At 39.4% G+C, this 17,441-nt stretch overlaps 2 protein-coding genes across 2 annotated transcripts; both read left to right on the forward strand.

The window, feature by feature from the left end:
- Nucleotides 1–14,263: 14,263 nt before the first annotated feature.
- Nucleotides 14,264–15,478, forward strand: LOC145950049 (uncharacterized). The gene is made up of 2 exons (XM_083060972.1): nucleotides 14,264–14,614; nucleotides 14,696–15,478. The coding sequence occupies exons 1-2, from the start codon at nucleotides 14,264–14,266 to the stop codon at nucleotides 15,476–15,478; spliced, it is 1,134 nt and encodes a 377-aa protein (XP_082917098.1).
- A 255-nt stretch (nucleotides 15,479–15,733) lies between these two features.
- Nucleotides 15,734–16,120, forward strand: LOC145950050 (uncharacterized). Its single transcript, XM_083060973.1, has one exon. The coding sequence runs from the start codon at nucleotides 15,734–15,736 to the stop codon at nucleotides 16,118–16,120; it is 387 nt and encodes a 128-aa protein (XP_082917099.1).
- Nucleotides 16,121–17,441: the final 1,321 nt, after the last annotated feature.

Here is a 17,441-nt window from a genome sequence, read left to right on the forward strand (position 1 = left end):
TATATATTCGAATGTCCTTAGTAACGAAGCTTTTTGCTTCTATTAGGAGCTTTTCAGGTAGGAATCACATGGTGATTTTGTGGACATGCATCTTGGTGTTCCTCTGATTTTGGGAGAAGAGGCTATAACTACTTTTTTTGGCTCTGGTATCTAAAGAAAAGGTTAGAAAGGCTGTTATCAGCATAAAATCCTTTAAGGCGCTTGGGCTGACAGATTTCAACCCTTCTATTATAAACAATACTAACACATTGTGGGTGACAAACTTTGGAGGACAATGTGAGAAACATTTGCATGGCTTCTCAAATGGATATCTTTTTGAAACGTTAATCGTGCTCATCTAAAAGATAGACAACCTGTCTAACCTTCAAGACTTTTGCCTATCAATTTGTGTAATGTGGCGTATAAGGTTCTATCGAAAGTGATAGTGACATGATTGTGTCCTTACCTCCATGATATCATTAGACCTTTTCAAGGAAGTTTCATACCAAGGATATCTTCATTTTATATCAAAGGATAAAATTGCTACAAGAACTATGACATTGAAAATTGACCTTGAGAATGCATATGAAAAAGTGAGTTAGGATTTTCTTCAGGCTACCCTACATATAGATTTGGTTTTCCTGCTCATATCATCCAACTAATCATGTGGGGAGTTGAAAACTCTGAGCTGTCTTTGGAATGGAGGAAAGTTACAAACCTTTTAACCTTCTTAGGGTCTTAGGCAAGGGGATCCTCCCTCCTCGTATCTTTTTGTGCTCCGCATTGAGAGACTTGTTCTTTACATCCATGAGCTAAATAAAGAAGGGTCTTGGAAAGCTATTCAAATATCACGGGGAGGCCCACCTTTGTCTCATTTGTTGTTTGCGGATGATATTTTATTATTCTATCGTGCCATGGAATAATAGGTGCAACTGGTAGCTTCAACCTTGGAGGACTTCTATGTTGCGTTGGGTATGAAGGTAAATTGTGACAAGTCTAAATTTATGATGTCTAAGAGGGTGGGAAGCATGAGAATATAGAGGTTCCTACAAATTTTAAATATGCACGATAAGCATTACAATGGGGAATGTATTCAGCTATGCCAATGATTCATGGAAGGGCTAAGTTGCAGGGTTTTCAACATGTGGATTGTGTGAATGATAGATTAACCGTCTAGAAAGGACGGTTATTGAACAAAGCTGGTAAGTTATATCTCATCAAGTTCACATTTAACCTCAATTCTTGTTTATGGTATGCAATGTTTGTGGTTTCCACAAGGTATCTGCAACATTATTAACAATGCCTGTCGATCGATGTTGTGGGTGAAAGATTATAACTCCCAGTTTTGGTCTTTGGTGGGATGGTCTATGGTCACTCAACCGTTTGTGCGTGGTGGATTAAACATATGAGAATCATAATTGGTGAACAAAGCCCTTCTTGGTAAGTTGATCTAGGAGCTATTGAGTTCACCACATAAGCCTTAGGCGTAGGTCCTGTGGGATAAATATTTGAGAGGTCACTCGGTGTTGGCTAGGGTAGAACAATGTGGGCAATCCTATGTTTGGGCATGCATTCTTAAAGCATTACCATTTCTTTAAGATGACTTTGCTCCTTGTCTTGAGGGAGCTCCTTTTTTTGGTATGAAGATTGGTTGGGAGTGAGACCACTATGTTAGCTAGTTACCTACATAAGCGATTCTGAGAGCAAAGTTGTTGAATGTTGGTACGAGGGTTCTTGAAATTCCCTCAGGAGGTGGCTAATCACATTTTACAGGTGCATATACCTTTGAATCCGACAGGGATTGGCATGTTTAACTGGATGGGTGACACATCCCTTAGCTATACTACAATAACGAGATTCCAATCATTATGCATGTAGGGACAAATTACGAAAACATCATAATGAAAATGTCTTTGGAAGTTGTCTATACTAGAGAAGATGAACTTCTTTCTTTGGTAGGGTTTGCATAATGCCCTTCAAGTTAATGAGGTTTGACTGCAAAGTAATTTACACGGGATGGAATCTATACTATATGTTGTGCGTGACTATCCTCATTTGATAGAAATTTGGATGCAGATAAGAAATATTTCATCCTCTTTTTTCTCTGTTATGAGTTATCTATTATGACTCAAGAACTTGGTTAAACATTCAGATGTAGCGAGGTTAGCAGTTGGGGCATGATTGATTTGGTGTTTTTAGAACCATATGGTCTTTGAGACAAATCGATCGTGGATTGTGAACTATGTTGTGAAACAGATAGCATTAGATATATCACATAATACACTCTATTTGATGTCAAAGTCTCTTTGGAAACAACATGACAAATGGAGCCCACCAGATTATATTTTTTATCAAGTTAATTGTTGATGGGAGTTGGCTAGAGAATTCTCGAGTGATAGGGATTGGTGGAGTGGTGAGGGATGATGTTGGTAGATGGAAATGAGGATTTGTGAACTCGTTTGAAGGAGGAGACTCCTTATATGCAAAACTTCTTGCTTTGGAGGCGGGGTTGCATTTATGTTGGAAAGAGGGATTTAAATTTCTCCTTTGTAAGTCAGATTGTGTAACCGTTATCTCTATCATTCGTAAGCACTGGTAATATGACTTTTCTTGACATAAGCATGCAAATATTATAGTCAATATTAAAAAATACTTGATTCATGATTGACTGGTGTATTGAAAAAATATTCCTAAAAAGAGCAATATTGTTACTAATGGATTGGTCAAATAGGAAGCCATAATTAGTTCATCATTTGTTAAATGAAGAAGTTCTCCAAATTTTATTTTGCATTACATGTAATTCTCTTTGTTTGTTTCTTTTCATAAAAATAAAATAAAAAAATTCCCATTGCCGCATGAGTCAACTTTAGAACTGTTGATTCCATCATGTCAGATATGTTATGGAGCAAATGTTTCATGACTTTTAACTGCTGGACAGAGTATATAGATTATGGATCAAGAATTCTTAAATATGTGATTCATAACATGACTATAAAAATTAATAAAGCTGACAACTAAACACAGATTAAGCTAAATCATTTAACTATTGTAACATACTGTACATGTCTACTGAATTGATAAGTGCAGAACATTAAAAAATTCGTTTCTTAGAAAAAGATTGAGTACCAAGTTCTATAAGAAGTTGTACTCCAGGTAGCATAATTTGCTCGTATAGACCCCATGTCAGATTCAAAACACGCTGTCACCATGCAGCAATTCCAAATTAAATGCTTAGACAAATAAATTTCATTTTAAGTTTTTAACCTATAAAACACTAAAAAATAGATGACAGAAACACCGAGTAAGAAATTTTTGCATTCCCATAATTTAAACCACTCACAAAAGCTCATTATTTTCACTTTCCACAAACACAAACGTAGAATTTTATGACAAAGAATAATAATTTTAAACCACAGTAGATATGAAAATGATAGTGTGATCACATGCTCCTGTTCCTAGTTAGTGTTGCTTCATGCTTGAGTCATCAAAATCACTACGGAAAAGATGAAGAAAGAAGAAGGGAATATGGACCACGTGGTTAAAAGCACTTAGGTGGTGGCAATTTGGGACAGCTGTTAGTTGCAAAATTGTGGGCTTGGGCTCGAAATGGTTCCAAGAATCTGAACACAAAGAGCAAGTTCCGAGATAAAACGATAAGAGATGTACAAGTGTACGTATAACTTATAAGAGAATGTGAACAAGAAACACATTTTAAATTAGGATCCCAAATAAACGTTTATATTATATATTTTTCGGAATTCACTTGCTAAGCTTGCTAACAATCATTGTTATAGCTTCGTTTTGTTCTCACCTCTCTTGTTCCCTGCAGAGTTTTATTCAGTGACTTGATTTTGGTTTAAATTAATTTTGAAGCAACAGTGATTTATGTTTGAATTAAAAGCAAATTAAGGTAGTAAAACTCAACATAAAACTTTTGATCAAATACAAAAAATATCAGAAATCGCTTTAAGTCAATACTAATTCTAAATCCATAATCAAATTTTCAACCTAACCATGGGAAAATTTATTTGAAACTACATTAGCTTGTATTTTAAAATAATTCAACGTGCATGAAACCAAAAACGCACCAAATATACAATGCTGGTAGGCAAAAAGCAAAGGTCGGATAATTAGAAATGTTATACGAATTTCTGAATAATCCTTTGAGGCTCTTTCATCACAGATTGTTGGCTTTATACAAATTCTAATTCAAGATTATTATCAAAACTATTCCATTTTATTCGAAGGTACGTGGATTTCTCCCGAGATCATATAAGTCTAAGGTTTCATATTATTGGGAAAAGAAGTCTTCAACCAGCGGAAGCACACACACACAAATAGAGAAACAAAAACAAACTCAGAAATTAACGTAGTTCGGTACTTCTTGCCTACATCCACAAATACACTCTGCAAATTATTTTATTTCTCTCCATTTACAATTTTTACAAGGACAAAATTGCAAACCCTCTCATTCACAAGTTTTCTAGAAAAACTTGGAAACCTTCATACACAAGTTTTCTGGCAAAACTTGGAAACCCTCTCATGACACACAACTACCCAAGTCCCCAATACACCCATTGGAACCAATGTTGTTGTGGTAAGTAGACCCAAAACTATCACCCCTTATTTATAGTAGTAGTCTACCACTTCCCTTCTTCAAACTACATGATGTGGGACTTTGGAGGATACCCACTCACTTTGGGCACAACACAACTACCCGATGTGGGACTTTGGAGGATACCCACACACTTTGGGCACAACATATCCTCCCTTCATCCAAAGTCTCACATTAATCCATCATCATTCACAAGTTTTCTGGCGAAGCTTGGAAACCCTCCTTCACAAGTTTTTCTGGCAAACTTGAAAACCCCTTCTCACAAGTTTTTCTGGCGAAACTTGGAGACTCATCTCTTCACAAATTTTATGGCGAAACTTGAAAACCATCTCTTCACAAGTTTTTCTGGCGAAACTTGAAAATCCCTTCTCACAAGTTTTTCTGGCAAAACTTGGAAACCCCTTCTCACAAGTTTTTCTGGCGAAACTTGAAAACCATCCTTCTCACAAGTTTTTCTGGCGAAACTTGAAAACACTCCTCACAAGTTTTTCTGGCAAAACTTGGAAACCCCTTCTCACAAGTTTTTCTGGCGAAACTTGAAAACCACTCCTCATAAGTTTTTCTGGCGAAACTTGAAAACCATCATCCTCACAAGTTTTATGGCAAAACTTGGAAACCTTCCTTCTCACAAGTTTTATGGCGAAACTTGGAAACCCTCCTTCTCACAAGTTTTTCTGGCGAAACTTGGAAACCCTTCTCCATATGACCTCCTCGGTACACTGCTTCTCTTCCTCCCTGGTACACTGCTCCACCATCGAACCGGTCACCCGATGAAACCATCGGCTCTGATACCACTGTTGGGAAAAAAAGCCTTCAAACAACAGAAGCACACACACAAAAATAGAGAAACAAAAACAAACTCAGAAATTAACGTGGTTCGACACTTCTTGCCTACATCCACAAACACACTCTGCAAATTATTTTATTTCTCTCCACTTACAATTTTTACAAGGACAAAATTGCAAACCCTCTCATTCACAAGTTTTCTGGAAAAACTTGGAAACATTCATACACAAGTTTTCTGGCAAAACTTGGAAATCCTCTCATGACACACAACTACCCAAGTCCCCAATACACCCATTGGAACCAATGTTGTTGTGGTAAGTAGACCCAAAGCTATCACCCCTTATTTATAGTAGTAGTCTACCACTTCCCTTCTTCAAACTACATGATGTAGGACTTTGGAGGATACCCACACACTTTGTGCACAACACATATATCCTTCTTTCAAATGTGACTTTAGTGTTATACCGACCAACATGCTTTGTAAACAAGTGATGTTTTTTTTTTATTTATTTATTTATTTTTTTTTATTTTCTGAAATATTAAATTGTATTCCTTACAGACTACAGTTGGGTGGAATAATGTTATGGTTGATGACTTATGCACTGCTCTATCTGCTTAATTTTCACTTGGAGGAAAATGATATAAAGAATATTATGATTATACAAGATGAGATTATTATAAATAACTCTAGCGCATTTACCCTCTCCGTGATGGGGAATTATAATCTTACATTCTTGAATTTTACAGGTGCAAAATGGCCAAGGTTTATGAAACATACAGCAGCATTAAACTCAAGGCACACCATCAACCATTGGATCGGTATCCCATTCATCCTCTTAATCCTTAAAGTATGTAGATGATACTTATAGGTGAATTATTATTTTTATGAAAACAATTAATGAATATCTTTTTATTATGTAGATAGTAGATGAGAATGCATTAGCTTAGGCATGTATTCCTAGTACTTGACTACTTGTATCAGATAAGGTCGGAAAGAGAAAGGGTAAAACTAATGGTGGGGACCTGTTTTCCACAAGGTATACCTAAAAACAGAATATTATTGATCTTGGGGACCATGCATATAGGATGGACTAATATTTACGTTGAAAGGATCAAATACCCACTCGTTGTGGTTATCTATTTTGTTGATGAGAATAAATATAGTGCACATGTTTCCCCACCAAATTTTCTTTGTTAAAAGCCTTTACAGCTATATATCGTTATCCTTTTGGAAATCTTATTACAAGAATAATTCCTCATCCTCGCTCGTTTACTATTATCTATTCAGGTTCAGGTCAATGGTTTAATAATTGGAGCTGTCCCTCAATTTCGAAGGGCCACTGGTTGGTGATGTAGTGCTCCTCTTCGTGTGGTTCAAGACTCTACATCCATGCCACTGTACATAACTAGCCTTTGACATCTTGATCGTGATGGCTAGCTAAATCTATTCCATCTGACTAGCTAGACTAAAATTTGCTTCAATTCATTTTTAACAATGATAATTGTCACTAAAAAGACTTGTTAATGATTTACAAAATCATGGCTATTGGTCAACTTTATATGTTTTATATTAAATACTTGATTAAATTATATTTTTATCCTTTTATTTTAATATGTCAATCCATAATTTTTAATCTTTCTATTTTAAAATAGAAATATTTAGTTATTTTATTTTTAAAAATATGAAATTTTGGCTCTATTATCTATTTGATATTTGTTGATCATTAAATTTTGATATTGTTTGATAACATATATCATTACTTAAGTAATGTGATATTTAGTGATATATATAATAAGTCAGAATAAATTTAAGTATGAAAAAATGTTAAACTTTTAGATTAATAGATATTAATTTAATGAAAATAAAATTTTGTATTTTTAAAATTAAAAGGACTAAATGTCCATTTTAAAATAGAGAGACCAATATTATATGTTGATAAAAATAAAAAGGACTAAAACTGTAGTTTAACTTAAATATTTTTGTTTATGTTTCATTTATTTTTCAATGATGCACCAATTCCTACTGTATCAGTATGACCTTGATTATTGAGGGGAAATCTTCTGAATTAAGATCATAATAGCTGAAATAAAAATATTCTATTTTTTTCCTTGATTCCCTAAGTTTGATCTAAAAATTAGAAAAGATACAGGCCATAAATAAATGAGTAAATTACATTTATCTTTCTTGTATTATTTCTTTTAAAGATTGCATTCGATACCTTTTCATAATTTAGACCTATCTATCTTTTATTTATATATAAAAGTTGAGTTACATATTACGTCAATACATTATTATAAAACTAATTTTACATGGTGTTATGTCAGCATATTTGTCTATGTGCTAAACTCTCTAAATTTCTATTTTTCCTTTACTTTTTATATATTACATCTCTCCACGTTTTATTTAATCTAATTCTTATTTTTTTATTGTCTAGTTTTTATTTCATCATCATCGTCATACAAATGTATTACCTTTTTCTCTCCTTTTTTTTTCTTCCTTTGATTTCTCTATTGTCTAATTTTTATTTCATTATGGTACTACTTTTTTCTCTTCTTTTTTCTTCTCCTTTATATTATATATTTATGTTTTATCTAATATATTTCTTATCCTCTTTATTTAATTTTCATATCACATGACAATCTTTGTCAGAAATGAAATGTACTACTCTTCTTCCTTTTTTTTTTCTCCTTTATATTTTATATTACATATTTACGTTTTATCTAATTCATCTCTCACTTTCTTTGTTTATTTTTCATTTTACATGACAATTTTTGTCAAAAATAAAAGCTACTACTTTTTTCTTCCTTTTTTTCTTCTTCTCAACCCCCCTTCTCTCTCTCTCTCTCTCTCTCTCTCTCTATATATATATATATATATATATATATATATATATATATCTAACTTTTTTTTTGAAGGATAGATTTTATCTAACTTATTTCCTACACTCTTTGTTTAATTTTCATCTCACATAATAATTTTTGTCAAAAATAGAAGGTACTAATTTTTTCATTTTTTTTCACTATTCTCAATTTGTCACACATTTTTATCTATAATATTATTTTTATTGTCCTTGTATATTTGCATTGAGTAACAAATACCTTCAAATTGTATTTAATTAGTAAATTAATAATTATATAAATAATAATATTAACTAATAATTAAGAGATAAATTTAATTAAATTGTTCATATAAAATAATAAAATACAAAAAAATAAAAACATTTTTTTTCATGAAAACTATAATGTGTGATAATTCAAAATTATGTTTAATATTATGAATTAATGATTTTATTAATTAAGCGATTAAATTTTTTTAAATTTTCACTTACAAATAAATTAATTATAATTATAAATAAAAATGAAGCAATATTAATTAATATTAATTATAGATTAAAATATTTGATCATTAATTTACTATTTAAAAATTTAATTTGATTAAATTCTCCGTTTTAAAAAAATAAAAAATATTATAGTAATTAATATTAATGTTAATTATAAATTATTATTAAAAAATTTCTTTTGCAAAAAACCTAATAATTATTATTAATTGAAATTTATGTTCATTAATAAGAAAAACAATAATTTTTTTTATTAATATTAATTTTAAACAACAATTAATAAAAAAATTTAGCTTACATATTTGAAAATAATGAATATATGTATATTGTTTATTATCAATTTATTAATTTGATAAAATATTGAAATAGACTGTTTTATAATTTAGTTATAAAAAATATTTATTTAGATATATTATCTTTAATTATTAACTTTTTAAAAGGTTATTTACTTAAATCTTATATTTTTGAATTTGAATTAAAAAAAAGATGAAATATTATATAAATATAAATATAGAAAATATTTATAATAATATTTTTTTCTTTACAAATCTTATAAAAAACAATAATAAATTTATTTATTGTAAAAAATCAATAATAAACTTATATTACATAATCATGGGCTTGTATATAACTTTTAATAAAAACATTTCTACCTAAAATGCCCTCATCTTTATTGCTCCATTCAGCTCTACCTCTCTAACTTGCTCTCCACCACCTTAACCACACCATGGCTACCCACAACCTCGTCTCTCTTTTCCACTTCTAGATGAGCAACATCCAGACATGGATGAGTGTCGCCCTCATCGACAAGCAGACCTACACGGAATGGTTGCTGAGGACGAAGCGCGTGAGGCCATGCTCCGGTTAAGGAGGTGAGGGAGAGGTGGGTGGTGCAATTGAAAAATATGAGGGCATTTTAGGGAGAGAAAATTCATTAAAAATTATGTGCACACACATCTTTGGGATAAAGGAAGGTCAACGTAACATTTGTTCAATTTTTAAAAAATTTTACTATAGATCTAAATTAGGAAGGAATATCAATTGTAATATTAAAAAATATAAGAGCTGCGAATATAATTTTCTTTAAATAAATTAACCTCTATGTATCAATTGTATCCACTTATATCATCTTTAACTAACTGGGTGAAGCATAATCTCTTTGAGATAAAACTTAAACTTCAACCATTTAATTAAGCGACGTGAGTCTCTAGACTCAATTCAAATTGGTTGCATGAATACTGGTTGATCTTTCTTTTGTGATATAAGAGTTCTTTAAAGCTTGAAAAAATACTATAGATTTTTAATATGTAGAAATTTTAAAAACAATTTTTTTAAAAAATTATATATATATATATATATATATATATATATATATATATATATTCTTTTAATCATTGAAAATAAAAATCACTTTTAATTGTACATATAAAATTACTAAATACTTTATAAAAGCATTATTTATTAAATTATTACCTTTTAGTAGATAATATTCAAATAATCACATTTATACAGTATGGTAGCTGACTAGGCCGAACAACCCGAACCCCGTACGGTAGCCGACTATGCCAAATACCCGAACTGTAATATAATTAGTCCGAATACCCGACTCCACCGACCATACTCAGGCGGGTGAAATGCGTCGGTGTGGTCGGCCAAGCTCAGCGCCTCTGCCAGGTTGATTACGGAGAGATTAATTAACATAACGCATCGAATTAGCCCCCTAATTTTTTGGGGCCCAATCCTTAATCACGGCCCAATACGAACATCTATAAATAGAGCTCCAACGAGGTATGTAACCAACTTTCAACTACCGCATTTATTACGCCGAGCACTAACTTGAGCGTCGGAGTGTCTTTGCAGGCACCCCCCACATCGCTTCAGACTACCCGGATCAGAACGAGAAGACCGAGACCCGACCCGACTCAGCTAGGATAATTTGAGTGTGTCCTAACACAGGAACATTTGGCGCCCACCGTGGGGTCGAAGAGACATTTTCAGCCCCATATAACTCTACAATTGAGACCGAGGCATGGTAGTAACCCGGAAAGGACAGTCAACGACGACCCAACCGATCCCCAATTCCGAAAGCAACCCCGTTATGACCAACCAAGAACGTTATCCGTACGGAATGCCCCAAACCGAACAGGAACCTGTGATACAAGAGGTCCGGCCGAACTCTAACCAAGACCGACCCGACCTCCAAAATGACTTGCGTGCATTGCGAGAGGAAATGGCCGCTATCCGAAGGCAGAGAGAAGCCGACGCCAGGGAGTTGGCCGAACTACGCCGGCAGAATGCCGAGCTTCGAAGCCTTAACCAGACATACGTGCCATCAACTCCCACCCTCCTAGAGGAGTCAGCATATCATGCACCAACCGACCATGTAACCCGAGCACCGGTCACCTCTTTGATAGCTAACAGGATCGACACCGCCACTCACTCCTTAAGGCACCCTTTTTCCCAAAGAATAATGGAGGCAACCCTGATGGACCACTGGAAAAGTATGCCGATCGAGAAGTACGATGGGTCCTCCGACCCCGAGGAACACCTGGACGTCTTCTTAACTCAAGCGACCCTATCCACTCAGGACGACTCGGTTTTGTGCTGAATATTCCCTACGTCGCTGAAAGGAAGAGCTTTGAATTGGTTTACGAGATTTCCGAGTGCCTCCATTGACTCGTTCAGCAAATTGTCGTCCCAGTTCGCCCTACAGTTCGCGACGAGTAAGCCGTACAAGACGACCTCGTTAGCCTTGGAGGGGGTCCGTCAAGAAAAGAAGGAAAGCCTGAGAAACTTCATGGATCGATTCAACAAGATTGCAATGGAGATTGGCGATCTTAATCCTGCCGTGGCATTGGACCGACTGAGCACGACCCTCAGACCGGGACCATTCGTGAACAGTTTATGCAAAAAGTCACCTGTTGATATGAATGACCTCGATGGCGAGCTGAGAAATACATGCAAATGGAGGAATTGGCAGAAACCCGAAACCAAGCCAGAGCCGAAGAGGGCTACGGCCGAAAAGAGCCAGGTCGAGAGCCAATGAAAAAGGCGAATGCCGAGTCCTTGAATGCTAGACCACTGAGGGGACCGCGCTACACAGCGTATACTCCCCTTAATGCGAGCAGAGCTAAGGTACTGGAGCAGGCTCTCGCATCTGAGATATTGATGATGCCCAAGAGGGTGAACACGCCTCCTAGGGCCGACAAGGCTAAGGCATGCGGATTTCACCGAAATCGGGGGCACTCGACAGAAGAGTGCTTGACATTAAAGGACAAACTTGAGGACCTTATCAAACAAGGCCACCTTGGAAACTTTGTAACGACGCAGGACCACCGAGCACGAGGGAGGGATCAACACCCTCGAGAAGCGCCGCAGCCGACAGACCGACGCCATAAGTCCCGATCAACCGAAAGGAGAGATCGCTCACGAAGTTCCCGAGAAGACCAGGATCGACCGAGGAAGATAATCAACATAATAGCTAGAGGCTTCACCGGAGGCGGATCCACCTCTTCGGCCAGAAAGCGACACCTCCTCGCCATCCGATCAGTTAACAACGTGAACCAACCGAAATTGCCGAGGATGCCGCCTATAACTTTTTCTGACCAGGATTTCCGCGGTGTCGACCTCGTTCAGGATGACCCTATGGTGATCTCGGTCGAAATGCTCAACTGCATTGTGAAGAAAACATTGGTCGACCAGGGGAGCTCAGCCGACATTTTGTACTGGAATACATTTGTACATCTCAGAATTCCTGAGGAGAGCCTAGAACTGTACCACGAGCCACTGGTAATTTTCTTAGGCGAAAGAGTGATGACGAGAGGGTGCATCGACCTGTACACCCGATTCGGATTCGATCAAAAGCCTTCCCGAGAGATTAAAATCCGATACATTGTGGTGCACGCGAACACGTCGTACAACATCCTATTGGGTCGACCCTCCATTAATGCCCTCGGGGCGATTGTCTCGACCCCCCACCTGTGCATGAAGTTTCTGTCGAGAGATGGACAAGTGATAATTGTGCATGCCGATCAAAAAATAGCACGAGAATGCTATCTCTCTAGTCTTAAGGTACAACCACTGGCCGACTCCCCAAAGACAAAGGGTGTGCATGCAGTAGGGCAGCAGACGACGGAAGACATTGACCTCGATCCTCGGCTGGGTGAAGAAAAAAGAATCGAGCCGGCCGAAGACCTTAAGCCTTTTCAGTTAGGCAGAACACCCGAACAAGTCACAAACATGGGATCTCAGTTGAGCGAAGTCGACTCAAGCCAAGTCAAGTGTGTAGTCAGGGATAACCGAGACCTCTTTGCGTGGACGGCATCTGACATGCCGGGAATAGATCCCAAATTCTTATGCCACCGATTAGCCGTATGCCGAGACGCGCGACCCGTCGCGCAAAAGAAGAGAAAAATGAGGGATGAGAAGCGAAAGGCCGCGAATGCCGAGGTGAAAAAGTTTTTACAGGCTAAGTTCATAAGGGAAGTCACGTACACGACTTGGCTAGCCAACGTGGTTCTGGTGAAAAAGCTGAATGGAAAGTGGAGAACGTGTACCAACTACACTGACCTCAATAAAGCATGTCCCAAGGACGCTTATCCGCTTCCTTGCATTAACAGACTTGTCGACGGAGCGTTCGAGCACTCCATCTTCAGTTTCCTCGATGCCTATTCCAGCTACAATCAGATAAGGATGCACCCGTCCGACGAGGAGAAGACGACGTTCATCACTGAGAACGCCAACTTCTGTTATCGAGTCATGCCATTTAGACTGAAGAACGCCGGGGCGACCTATCAGAGGTTAATGGACAAGGTGTTTCAGGGGCAAATTGGCCGAAACATCGAGATTTATGTGGATGATATGGTGGTAAAGTCCAATTCTCTCGTCAAGCACATAACAAACCTAGATGAAATTTTTGGCGAACTCCGCAAGCACAACATGAGGCTGAACCCCGAGAAGTGCACTTTCGGGGTCAAGGGAGGCAAATTCCTAGGCTTTATGCTATCAGCAAGAGGCATAAAAGCAAATCGAGATAAATGCCAGGCCGTTTTAAACATGCAAAGCCCAAGCAACCTCAAGGAATTACAACGTCTTTCAGGAAGATTAGTTGCCTTATCCCGATTTCTTCTGCGTCTAGGCAACAAAATTAGCCCGATGACAAAGCTCTTGCGGAAGGCCTCAGATTTCTCGAGGAACGAACCATGCGAAGAGGCCTTCATGGCGCTGAAGGAAACCTTGGCGACGCCACCGATCCTGACGAGACCTGTTCCCTCAAACCCGATTTTGGTATACTTGGCCGTATCTGACGAGGCAATCAGCTCGGTCTTGGCCCAAGAAAAGGAGGGCACCCAAGCGCCCATATACTTTGTCAGCCAACTCCTGTAGGACTCCGAGACCCGGGTACCAACTGATAGAGAAGGTTGCGCTCGAACTAGTGCACACCTCCCGACGCCTACGACACTACTTCCAGAGCCATCAGGTAGTAGTACACACCGACTGCCCGATCTCTAAGGTCTTGGGCAAGCCCGAACTCGCCGGGAGAATAATGGCATGGTTAGTGGAGCTCTCACAATTTGACATCACATACAAGCCGAGAGGGCCGATTAAAGCGCAGTGCCTGGCGGACTTCATAAACGAGCTACACCCACACGGCCACTTTGAGGAACAATGGTGGACCCTCCATGTGGACGGTTCCTCAAACTGCCAGGGGAGCGGAGCAGGAGTGATCTTAGAAGGTCCAAAGGGTATTACATTGGAACAGTCCCTGCATTTCCGATTCAAGGCCTCGAACAACCAAGCCGAGTACAAAGCCCTATTAGCCGAACTGAGGCTGGCCGAGGACATGGGTGCTTCGAGAATCAAATGTTTGACCGATTCCAAGGTTGTAGCCGAGCAAGTGGGTGGTAACTTTCAAGTTAAAGATCACATGATGATGAAATACTACCATGCCTACCAAAAAATGAAGGCAAACTTTTAGGAGGTGTCGGTCGAGCACATACCACGCGAGAATAACGCGCGTGGTGATCAGTTGGCTAGGTTGGCCGCGACCAAGAGGCCAGGTCAGCTGAGAACCATCATTCAGCAGAAAATCGACCACCCAAGTGTCGAAGCGAAAGTGATAGCAAACGTCGAGGCAGATAACACCGGACAGAATGTACCGCCTGACTGGCGAGACGAAATCAAGGCATTCATTAACACTGGTACGTCGCCTACCGACCCGACCGAAGCCAAGCGTTTGAGGATTCAGGCTAGTAGATATGTCGTCATTGCAGGGCAGTTGTACAAACGCGGCTTCACTACGCCGCTTCTCAAGTGTTTAGACCCAACCGAGGCTGATTACGTGAAGAGAGAAGTACATGAGGGGATTTGCGGAATGCACTCGGGTGCGAGGACAATCATGTCAAAGCTCCTACGAGCAGGTTACTACTGGCCGACCATGAACACTGATTGCTCAACGTTTGTAAGGAGGTGCCGACCTTGTCAGGAACACGGTAACTTGATACACCAACCAGCCGAGCAATTGCATTGCATTCCCCCGGCATGGTCGTTCGCCACATGGGGGGCCGACATACTCGGGCCCTTCCTGGTTGCCAAGGGGCAATGCAAGTTTCTCATCGTAGTCGTGGATTTGTTTACAAAATGGATCGAGGCCGAGCCCTTGGCGTGCATCTTAGCTCATCAGGTCCAAAAATTCTTTTGGAGGAATATCATAACCCGATTTGGCGTCCCCCATACCCTGGTGACCGACAACGGACTTTAATTTACCGACCAAAAACTCAACAAATTTTTGGTCGGCCTGGGGATACAACACAAGGTCACATCGGTCGAGCACCCACAGACGAATGGTCAGGCCGAGTCAGCCAACAAAGTCATCCTTGCAGAATTGAAGAAACGACTAGGGGAAGCTAAAGGAGCATGGGTCGAGCAGCTTCCCGAGGTACTCTGGGCATACCGATGCACACCCCAATCAACCACGCAAGAAACACCATTTCGCTTGGTCTATGGGTCCGACGCAATGATTCCGGTTGAAATAGGAGAGCCATCATTTCGTCGAGCCCACTTCGATGAAGCAAGCAACGAGGCCAAACTCCGAACGAGCCTAGACGTAGCAGAAGAGATACGTGACAGAGCACTGGTAGTGGCCGAGGCCACCAAACAACGCTACAAAAGAAGATTTGACAGCAAGGTAAAGCCTAGGGAATTTCGAGAAGGAGACCTGGTTTGGAGAGCTACAGGCGAGGCTAGAAAGGACCCGAGACAAGGGAAGCTCGCCCCAAATTGGGACGGACCATACCGTGTCGGACATAATCTAAATAACGGAGCATACAAGTTGGAGTACTTGTCAGGAGAACCGATTCCGAGGACTTGGAACTCGTCACAGTTGAAGATGTACTACAGTTGATGTATCAGTGCACTTTTTTCCTTGACCGACTCTTTTTTCCCTAAGGAGGGTTTTGGGTCGGTAAGGTTTTTAACGAGGCACTTCATTAATAAAAACAAATTTCTTCATGTTGTTTGCTATTTTGTAATGTTTAGGTCACGCATAAACTGAGTGTTGAACGATAACGCGCACGTAAGCCGAGCTGTTCTCGATCGATCACTCCAACGTGTACTCGAGCCCTTCAGGTTTCCCTCCCGAGTACCCTCCTCGGCTAAGGATGCACCTAGGCCGAGTACCATGCACAACGCGCACGTAAGCCGAGCTGTTCTCGGTCAATCACTCCGACGTGTACTCGAGCCCTTCAGGTTTCCCTCCCGAGTACACTCCTCGGCTAAGGATGCACCTAGGCCGAGTACCATGCACAACGCGCACGTAAGCTGAGCTGTTCTCGGTCGATCACTCCGACGTGTACTCGAGCCCTTCAGGTTTCCCTCCTGAGTACCCTCCTCGGCTAAGGATGCACCTAGGCCGAGTACCATGCACAATGCGCACGTAAGTCGAGCTGTTCTCGGTCGATCACTCTGAGTAACCTCCTCGGATAATGACGTACCTAGGCCGAGCGCTTTGCACGCGCGGACAGACGCCGAACAATCCTTGGCCAATCTCTTAACAGTTCATGCAAGCCTGATACGCACGCAAGCCGAAGCCTAGCAATCCATATCACTCGTAAGTAACCCGTCACTCATGGTGCTGAAACGCATAACCCAAGTCCCAGTCGCCCACTCACGAGTTCAGGCCGAACACGAGCGCGCCGACCACTCACGCATATAGGTCGAACACGCTCAGGCCGTACACGGGCATGCTGACCACTCGCGCATATAGGCCAAAAACGTTCAAACCAAACACCCACGAAAACGTACACTTGTATAAACGAACACAACGCGGGTCAATCATCAACGAAATTCCTGAAATTCACCCCTTCTATCATACATTTAGTCGGTTATATCTATAGTACTAGGCTATTTTAAACATGCAAAAAATCTTCATTATAAAAGTATTGCCGACCAGAGTGGCTACTAACAAAATAATTTGTCTTCCGGCACCAATAACCAAAGTTACAAAAGGCACTAACGATCCGGTTACAAAAAAATCAATCGAGCCTACCCTACTTCCGGCAAAGCCGACTCCCTACACTGCTGCTGAATCCTCAGGATTGCCATCTCCAACCACGTCGATGATTGGATCCTCCTCTCTGGTGGGCGGTGTCGGCACCCGAGTAGAAATACCTCGCCGAGGAGCCTCTTCGTCGTGCTGGGCCCCTTGGGGGAACTCGACATAGCTC

Source organism: Cajanus cajan, chromosome 7, assembly GCF_000230855.2.
Source record: "Cajanus cajan strain Asha chromosome 7, NIPB_CcT2T_4, whole genome shotgun sequence".
Lineage (NCBI taxonomy): Eukaryota > Viridiplantae > Streptophyta > Magnoliopsida > Fabales > Fabaceae > Cajanus > Cajanus cajan.

Excerpts from the sequence above, each read along its gene's own strand:
- LOC145950050 (XM_083060973.1), top strand. The coding sequence starts at position 15,734 with ATGATTCCGGTTGAAATAGGAGAGCCATCATTTCGTCGAGCCCACTTC.
- LOC145950049 (XM_083060972.1), top strand. The coding sequence starts at position 14,264 with ATGGCATGGTTAGTGGAGCTCTCACAATTTGACATCACATACAAGCCG. Across the intron at positions 14,615-14,695 it reads CCAAGGTTGTAGCCGAGCAA|GAGGTGTCGGTCGAGCACAT; the intron begins GTGGGTGGTAAC and ends GCAAACTTTTAG.